This window comes from Silurus aristotelis, assembly GCF_946808225.1.
Source record: "Silurus aristotelis genome assembly, chromosome: 25".
NCBI lineage: Eukaryota > Metazoa > Chordata > Actinopteri > Siluriformes > Siluridae > Silurus > Silurus aristotelis.
The window spans coordinates 18,688,149-18,698,148 of NC_139598.1; the positions used below are offsets into that span (position 1 = coordinate 18,688,149).

A 10,000-nucleotide genomic window follows, 5' to 3' on the forward strand; every position below is an offset into this window, starting at 1 on the left:
AATCATAATATCATAGATTTCAAATACAGAAATGTCTCATGAAAAGGCGTTTAGAGTTCAATATTTCTGTGATGATTTTGTCAGGTGCTGATTGATTTTGAGGTGATGATTTTGCTCCTTGTTGATTGATTTATTAATTTATTGCTTTATTAATGCATTGTTATAACTTGGTGATGTGTGTTTGTGTATAATAACAGTCAGGAGAGTATCGTGCTTATTTTTATAACATGTCAACATACGACACGTCACAAAGGTAAAGGGTTTAAAGTGAAATATGAAATTAACAAATAAACAAACAAATGCTCATGTACTGATTTCAGTCTGTAATCATTTAGTTTTAAAGTTTTATAGAGTTATATTGATGAGTCCAGGGGACAATTGTGTTCTGTCCTATGACCTGTGTCCTGTCCCGTGTCCTGTCCTATGACCTGTGTCCTGTCCTATGACCTGTGACCTCTCCTGTGTTCTGTCCTATGACCTGTGTCCTGTCCTATGACCCTTGTTCTGTCTTATGACCTGTGTCCTGTCCTATGTCCCGTGTTCTGTGCGGTGTTCTGTCTTATGACCTGTGTTCTGTCCTGTGTCCTGTCCTATGACCCGTGTTCTGTCCTATGACCTGTGTTTTGTCCCGTGTCCTGTCCTATGACCTGTGTTCTGTCACGTGTTCTGTCCTATGACCTGTGTTTTGTCCCGTGTCCTGTCCTATGTCCCGTGTTCTGTCCTGTGTCCTGTCCTATGTCCTGTGTTCTGTCCTATGACCTGTGTTCTGTCCCGTGTTCTGTCCTGTTCCTGGAGAGGGAAGATATAAATCAAGTCCTTATCTGCAGACTAAAAGCTGTTGACTGAAAATTGGAGCTCTTCTTATGGTCCATATTTATATAAAAACATTGTCTCCATGGTGACAGTTTTCCAGTAAAATACAGACCAGAGCGCTCCGTACACAAACACCAGAGCGGCAGTAACGCACGTCCAGGAGACCTGAATGTTTCACACGGGTAAACATGATAAGGACGTCTGTCTTGCTAGAATGAGATCGCCCTAACTTTGTGACCTGCACTGTGTTTAGTGTGTTAGTCCTTATTTAGCGACACATTCTGACCAATCAGGACTCAGTTTTTGGGATCTATGAGGTAATGGCGAGTCTTTGACCCCTTTGGGACTAAAACTTCAAAACTCCTGCATAGTGTTCGCTGATCCGATTTAATAATTAGGAAGACACCAAAACAGATGTACAGCTCGACGCTGATGAGCTGAGATTAGCAGTGTGTATTGTGTGTGTGTGTGTGTGTGTGTGTGTGTGTGTGTGTGTGTGTGTGAGAGAGAGAGAAAGAGAGTACAAGGTGTAATTGGTGTTAAGAAAGTGCAAAGTGCACAGATAGAATCAGCAGTTGAATAGAAAATCACAGGCAGAGAGAAGGAAGGTGTATTATTGCTCAGCATGTGCACTGTAAGCGCAAAGAGGCTCGCTCCATCACACTTCACTACACCGTCAGCACAATACACAACATGTGTGTGTCTGTGTGTGTGTGTGTGTGCGTGTGTGAGAGAGTGCAAAACATGACACACAAATCACAGTTCAATGCAGCGCAATTTTGCCATAACACATTATAAAGATTGCATGGATTTAAATACGGTATATTTCACCATGAAGTGCAAATCAACACTGTTTATTCTACTGTAATGCCATCAAACACACACACACACACACACACACACACACACACACTGCTCAAATCCGCTTTAATGCCTTAATGCCCTGCTTTGACTCATCCTCCTGAGTGTGAAGACAGAAGATGGAGAGAAGCCTCGATGAAACACACACACACACACACACACACACACACACACACACACACACACACACACACCTTCCCAAATACAGTCATTCACGATCCCATGAGGTTCTGAAGGCGTCATAGAGGCGTTATAAACGCTGGACAGTGAGTGTAGAAGATGTGATACTCACTCGAACATCTCAGCAGCTCCGGTCAGTCCGCGCTGCGCCTTATAACGCGCCAACAGCCGTTCAACACACACGCACGCGCCTCCGCGCTCATACCGGACGGACAGGCGGACGCGCACACGGGCGCGCGCGCGTTAATGCCGCTCCGATCAATTAGAAGAAAAAAAATTATAAATTAAAGAAGTCAATAAAAGCGGAAGAGAAGAAGTATATAATAATCCACTGCGCGTCCTATGTTTCCAACGCGATCCCCCTCTCAAAGAGAGAGAGAGAGAGAGAGAGAGAAAGAGAGAGCGAGAGAATGAATAGAGGGAGGAGAAAAGGAGGAAGAGGAGGAAGAAGATGAGGAGGCTCCCCGACGCCCATCTGCAGGAAGATTAAACGGAACCAATAAACAGAAAAATTTGGAGAGAGGGCGGATGGGATGAAAAGAAAAGATGGATAGAGCGTTAATGAAGCGGACGCACGCGTGCACGCGGGGCTACGAACGGCTTTAAAATACGATTGATACCGGAGGCTCGAGGTGCGCATGCGCGGGTTCGGGGAGCGACGTCATCTATTTTTGGGTTCCGTTCGGTTCAATCATCAATCAAGTCTTTTGGTCCTATTTCTGCCCATCATCATCATCATCATCATCATCATCATCATCATCATTTATTTATTGCAAACTTTTTTATTGTTATATTAATTGTTTATAGTAATAAAATGAAAAATGAGTATGGTTTCCATAGTAACTGCTCTTCACAGGAATGTGTGCAGAACATTACAAATGCATGTGGAAAAGTTATGGGTTTATATACTGCTGATGAAGGTGTCGGTTTGTGAGAATGACTGATGTACAGGATAATTTATAGTCATGTGACCTGTAAAATGGTCAATAAAAATAAATGAATAAATAAATAAATAAACGTATATGTATGTAAAAGTAAATATGTATGTTTAAATTATTTCTGAGACTGGAGACTTAAAAAAAATAAATAAAATCGCAATACCGAACCCTTGATTATAAACTGATTATAAAAATGGACCAATCAGAATGCAGTGCTGTTAGTGAAGGGGCAGGGCTTTTTTATCAGTCCTGTACACATCTCTTACACACATCTACAGGATATGAACACAATCAGGGTCATTAGACAATAAAAAAAAAACAATGTTGCTGCTGGAATACAATCAGTGTGATGTGCCCCGCTGGGGTAATCATGTCAGAGGGGCAGGGCAGGGGGGCAGGGCAGGGGGGCAGGAAGGGGGCAGGAGGGGGAGGGGAGTGAGTGTTGTTTATTGTAGGGTCAAAGAGCAAGAAAGTGTAAAATAGGATGGAAAAGACACTTTTGCACAACATGCAAATTCCACCCACACACCTTGCGCAAGCTTGGTCAGTAGAGAGGAACAGGCGCGCACACACACACACACACACACACACACACACACACACACACACACACACACACACACACACACACACACACAGAGCATAACGAATTATTACATTAAACACGAAACCTTTTTAATAAAACAAACAAACCAATAACATAATAAAATGTGAAAGATGTCATCCTTCTTATTAACTATTTTTATATAAAAAAAACGCTTTATAAGACAAAAATTCAACTCATGTGTGAACCAAATAATGTGAATTATTTTTAAAAATCGGTTCATTCACAGGATCTGTCTGTGAGTCAGATGGGGTAGCAAGGACAATGTATTGATCTGAGAAGATAAAACACACACACACACACACACACTGAGTGATTTAATCGTCTCTACACGCTGCCACGATGTCCTGTGTTAGACTCAAACATCTCCGTGTTTTGCGTATGAGCTGCGTACATGAATCCGGGAGGATTACTGGTTTATCACGAGTTCATAAAAACGTCAGCCGACACAGAAAACGTGTTCTGTACGTGTTACATCATCTCCAGACGAGATGTCCCGAGAAGGCGATAAATACACGCTCGCTGCTCTTCCACAATTAGTGGGTATGAATAAGTGATGAGCGCGCCGCTGGGAGACGAGGAACCACGTAATCTGTGCTGCGTGCAGCTGATTAAATATGAACGCTGAGACGTGAGGAACAATAAATAAACGTCACCTGACACCTCTAGAATTTTAGCCTGGAGCTGATGAACACACTCATGCACTCACTGAGAATCATCAGAAGATAAACAGAGAAGATGAGGAGAGACTTTTTCCATCCTCTCCCTCTGATTGGTCCATGATGACATCATAGGAGATGAAGGATTGCTCAAAAGGCTTTAAGCTTATAAGTGATAATCAGACGTTGCGAGTGGACGCTGATAACCGACACAACATCACTGATACTGTATTATTTAAAAAAATAAATGAACTGATATATATTCATTCTTTTTGCAGGTTCAAATTGGATTTTCTCCCACTAACCTGCAGCTTTCCCCGTCTGAGTCTTTCATGAACAAGGTGCGTAGCGACCACCGAGACCGCCTGTGGCCTGGAGAGGAACACCGAGATGGAGGCAGGAGAAAGGAGGCAGAGATCCCCAGGTCGTCTTGAACAAGCTCCGCCTCTTCTCCACAGACAGGTGAGTGGCTCCTCCCCTTGGTCTCCTCGCTCTTCCTGCTCTCGTCCTCGTTCCTTGGCTCGTTCTCCTCCTGGTCTCTCCTGCACTTCTTTCCGGTCGCGTTCCAAACGCGGCGTCTCCGAGGACGAGGGCTCGGTGAAGGAGACCAGGAGTCGTTATCTGAAGACGGCGGGAGGACGTTCAGCCTCGGAATGGGGACAGGTTTAGCCATATCGCGCTCGCTCGCTCGTGTGTGTGTGTGTGTGTGTGTGTGGGTGGGTGTGTCCGTTAACTAGTTTGCTTCAGAGAGAGTTGGACTCGAGTTTAAAACCAAGTTCTGGCGTGCGTTTCAACACATTCCGGATTGCGAGGTGCCATCGTTGCATCTCTTGCAAAATCTGTGGTTTCCTGGTCCAGGCTGTTAACAGAACGTTGCCTTCACGTGGCCTTCACACATCACTCCTTCCAATCATCTCTTCACAAATCATTTATCATTCGCAGATCAATCTCGGTTCTGCTGCGAATCTTCTGAAACATCCTCCATGTTCTCTCGAGATGCTGAGATCTTCACCAGCACCACCACCATCATCAGAACCACATCATCACCATCACCACCACGAGGACGAATCTGTGGTGTCCTAGAGGGAGGAGAAACTCACTTTGTTTTAGAAATCATCTTTCTTTCAGTCTATCATGGTGTGAAAGTGTAAAGTTGGAGACATGGGAGAGGTGACCCACAACCCTAATCAGCCCAGATTCTCTCTCTCTCTCTCTCTCTCTCTCTCTCTCTCTCTCTCTCTCTCTCTCTCTCTCTCTCTCTTTCTCTCTATCTATCTTTGATTCCATGTACTGAAATTCCTGAAACAGTGGAAAAAGAAAATCTGGTGATCTGGTCAGTGCAGTGTGTGTGTGTGTGTGTGTGTGTGTGTGTGTGTGTGTGTGTGTGTGTGTAAAGACAGAGGAGGTCAGAGGTTCTGTTCTGATGCATCTTCTGGTATATAAACATATCAATATAAACGAGCTGTAAGCGTGAGAACATCTGACTGCAGTTAACATTTTGAGATAAAGATCAGAGGAACTTGTCAGTATCAGATCTTAAATCTGCTCAGACCTCATCAACGTCTCATCTCAGTTACAGAGAACAAAAACACCTGATCATAAAAAAAAAAAACCCAACAACTAGTAAATAAATAATTAAATAATAAAGTATAGTTACAGGAGAATAAACAGTGAAATGAGGAGATATTATTTATATTTATTTAATTTAGATTTGATAAATAATGATTTATTCCATTATAGTTTTTATTTAAATCATTTTACAATATTGTATTAATATTTATTTCTTAAATAAATTTATTTAAATTTGTATTAAATTAGGAACACTACAAATGTTTATCTTTTTTAATAAAAAAATACTTTTTTTTAATACAAAGAGTTAATAACGTTATTGTTATTTATTTCACTTTATTGTATTTTAATATAAATGATATATATTTTGATTTTATTTAATATTGTATTTTTTCTCAGTTGTGTGATGAAGCTGTACGGATGAACTGCATGTGGTTCGCTCTACGGTTGTGTACGTAGAAGAAATATAATCTGATTTTGATCATTTAATAGTCTGTTTACTTTTTTCTATGTAAAGTGTCACCACTTTTTTGCTTTTGGCTAAAACTGAAAAACACGAGAAATATTATTGTGCATGCAAAATGTTTACTTTTACCTTTTTTTTCATTTTTTTTTCATAATTCATTATTAAATTTCAGCTTAATTTGAAAAAAAAAGGATTTAAAATGTGTTTCAGAAATCGTAATAATTCGTAGACCATACTGATTTGTTAATAAAACTAATAAAAATAAATAAATAATAATAATCTTCAGTCTGATCCACAGACGTCTGCTGGCTTTTCTTCCTCCGAGCAGAAGTTACATCTGATTCCACATTCATCTGAGCCAATATCAAACCTGACTCAATCTATTGTTTCAGCTGGAATTAAAGACTAGAGCTACATTAGATCTTCCCGAATCAGACTGAAGAACACTGTGTACAAGGAGGTGAAGGAGAAGGAACCAGGATCAAACCAGAGAGAAAATAATAACCATCAATTTCAATCCATCAAGAAATGTTTTTTAATCAAATGAATGAGTTTGCTATTCGTTTCTTCTGATGGAACTCCCATTTATTCCTGAATGATGATGATGATGATGTAGTAAACCCAGACTCCTAGATTCAGACTGTGGGATCGTTACACCACCAATCACAACCTCGTACCTCAAACGTGCTCCACAAAAACACTTCTAATGATATCAGAGATCCGACACTTCAACATCGCAACCTATTCAATTCTATGATCACAGATACACACCATCACTTCCAGACACTTAACTGAGTCCCAGCCACACCAACAACACTACTGAGTCTCTCTCAAACACACACACACACACACACACACACACACACACACACACACACACACACACACACTATACACTGGCTTGAACCCCACAGTTCTTTACTATGGTTACTATAGTAAGGATGTGCAGTATGATGTGTGTGTGTGTGTGTGTGTGTGTGTGTGTGTGTGTGTGTGTGTGTGTGTGTGTGTGTGTGTGTGTCTTTGCACAGTATAGATCCTGTGTCCACACTGATCTGCTATTCACACACTCGTAAAGCTGCTCAAACACCCGCCAGGCCTCATAACACCTTTTTATTATCGTGTATAAACAATAAAAAGTGTTAAACCAAACAAACAAACAAACAAACAACAACATAGAGAAACTATTCAAGCTGACTGGAAATGGGGTGATGACGTCAAAGGGATTTTAAGTTTTTAAAAAAATAAATATGAATAAAAGTAATATGACACAACAGACCAGAACATTCTAAAACGCTTCACGTGAAACACGTGTAATGTGGATGAATAAGAACACATTAATAATAAAGTATACTACACACAGACACGCACATGAACACGACGATAACGTGTTTAATAAACGTGTTCTCCACTGCTTATGTGCAGGAAACTGAACTGTTCATCTCATGAGTTCTCTTGTCACGTGACTCCCATAGACGCTGCACAATGCAATATATCAGGTTTTTGTTCAGAATCTTGACATTATTGTTACAATAAATATGAGAGTCACGTGACAAAAGAACCAACAGTACGGAGCAGAAGATCTGAGATGTGAAGCTACACATTCTGTTTATTATCATTTATAATCCTCATCTACAGTCACATTTTCATGACTGGAACTGTAGTTGAAGTTGGTGCATGTAAACGTGTTGATCTGATCTGATAATGTAACATTTTATTATTATTTCTGTTTAAAAGAAACGAAATGAACTAAATGACTCAAAAAAAAAAAAAGATTCGGTGTTTTTGAGATTGTGAACGAGATTTAAAGAACCGAGTCACTAAAATGATTCGATCGTCCCATCACATAACTTTTCCGCCTTCGTCCGCGCCTCAAAGTCGCGCGAAACATCGCGAGATCTCGGGTCAGGATCGCGTTATAAAAGTCTCCTACCTGCCGTTAGACGGGTGCACGGCGGCGGCTCCGTGCTCCTGTTCCGCTCCTGCAGCTCTGCGGCCCTGGACGGCATTCCATTCCACTTTATCACAGGAACACATGAGCATCCTCTCCGCCCACAGCACTCCCGTCAACCCCCGTTAGCTTAGCACGGCTAACACTCGATCATCCACAACTAAAGTCCTCTCTCTGTTTAACACCCGTTAAATTAAATAATAAAAGTCCTATTTTATTCACCCGGCCAGACCTGGCATGTATTAAAGCAAAACATAAATAGACCAGAAGTAAAACATCATCACATATTATTATTTATATTGTAACAATAAGCACCGGTGCCGCTGATTAGCATAACCATAACAACTAGCACAGCTAGCATTAAAAATACCTCCAGCCAGCTGGACAACCAAGTTAACAAGTTTCGGCTAAATATTGCACAAAACCAAACGCTCAATGCTAGCGTAACTATTTACATTACTAAAAAACACGTCTTTACTATTTATTAAAAAATATACATATATAAAAATAAACCCATATCAGCGGAATATTACACAAAGCGCCATAGCATCGAAATGCAAAGCTTTTGCTAACCACAGAAAAAGTTTAACTTCGACAGGGGGGTGAACTAAAAACAACACGGCATATTAACAGCTCATACAGAGACTCTGTAAAGCTCAGAGTTAGAATATATAATTACTTAGACATTTTAAAGCCAACGTTTTCCGAGTAGACAAGACAAATCTTAAATAAATGGTTCGGTTTCCTGACACAGAGTTGCACGACACCCCTCACTCTTAAAACTTTGTGGTACAGTCAAGAACGTGAACGCGGAGAGGAAAAGTAACGGGTGTTCCTGAGAGTCAGGCGCGTGCACGAGACGAGCGGCAGGGGAGCTGCTGAGCTTCTCTAATCAATCTAATGATAGATCTATTGAGGGATCTAATGAGGGATCTAATGAGGATCTAATGAGGGATCTAATGAGGATCTAATGAGGGATCTAATAAGGGTTTAAATTTTATATACATGAGGGATCTCATAAAAGATCTAATTATATATCTATTGAGGGACCTAATGATGGCTCCTTGATGGATCTAAATGATTGAAAAAAAATATAAAAAATAAAGTTTTATATTTATAATCTGATCCCACACAATTAACAAACAAGAAAACAGTCACCACTAAATCATGCTAATAACATAGTAATAATAATAATAATAATAACAACAACAACAACAATAATAATAATAATAATAAAAATAAATAAATAAATAAAATAATAATAATAATAATAATAATAATAATAATATTTAAATGATCACGTGACCAGCTGATAATTAAATAATTTACTGACTGATTTTTTTTTACATAACCTAATTTTAGTGTTATAACACAATGAAGTTACTCAGTTATATTAGTTTTAATTTACACCTCTTCTTTCATCCTTTACCTCTATATTTTATTGTGTATAATTTATAACAGGTATAATAAATATATAAATACATTTTTATAAATATTTTCTGCTTAAAGTTTTTGAATCTTAAACACTGTGTATATTGAAGTTTACATTTTGTGGATTTGGGACTTTATAATGAATCAAGACTGTTGACTGATCGTGAGCCTTCTCATTTAAAGAAAAGTTACACACACCACACACACACACACACACACACACACACACACACACACACACACACACACACACACACACACACACCACACACACACACCTTGTGAAAAGAGAATATGAATGTATTGTGGTATTGTGACAGGATTAATGTTACACACACTTCATTACTGTTTCAGGAATTTTTCGGTACAACAATGTTCATGATGCTGAATTTCATACATTTGTAGGTTCTCGTTGTGTATTTTAGCTACAAACCCATAAATAATTAAACTAATCAGATGACACGTGTCCCTTCGTCCAGAAGAAATGTGAAAGTTAGCTGACATGCTCGCTACTCGCTACCTGTAGAG

General features: G+C 39.7%; 2 protein-coding genes and 2 long non-coding RNA genes across 10 annotated transcripts in view; 2 read left to right on the plus strand and 2 right to left on the minus strand.

The window, feature by feature from the left end:
* Positions 1-8,632, minus strand: part of gramd1a (GRAM domain containing 1A) — a 24,154-nt gene extending 15,522 nt beyond the window's left edge. For 5 of the 7 annotated variants that reach the window (XR_014531496.1, XR_014531497.1, XR_014531498.1 and 2 more), the window contains exon 1: positions 4,361-5,003. Coding sequence is in view for 4 of the 7 variants with exons in the window: in XM_083529235.1 (XP_083385361.1) it covers positions 4,361-4,728 (368 nt within the window). In the remaining 3 variants the exon portion in view is untranslated. Of the gene's footprint in view, positions 1-1,966; positions 2,844-4,360; positions 5,004-8,023 lie in introns of those variants that run through there. The other 2 variants (XM_083529236.1, XM_083529237.1) reach the window with 2 other exon arrangements.
* Positions 1-10,000, minus strand: part of LOC310719501 (beta-1,4-galactosyltransferase 3) — a 389,210-nt gene that overhangs the window by 57,266 nt on the left and 321,944 nt on the right. The window lies entirely within an intron of this gene.
* The window catches only part of LOC310719516, a 23,069-nt gene that overhangs the window by 3,113 nt on the left and 9,956 nt on the right, over positions 1-10,000 (plus strand). The window lies entirely within an intron of this gene.
* Positions 6,953-10,000, plus strand: part of LOC310719515 — a 4,173-nt gene continuing 1,125 nt past the window's right edge. Inside the window, exon 1 of the long non-coding RNA XR_014531502.1 lies at positions 6,953-7,680. This is a non-coding gene — a long non-coding RNA (uncharacterized lncRNA). The remainder of the gene's footprint in view (positions 7,681-10,000) is intronic.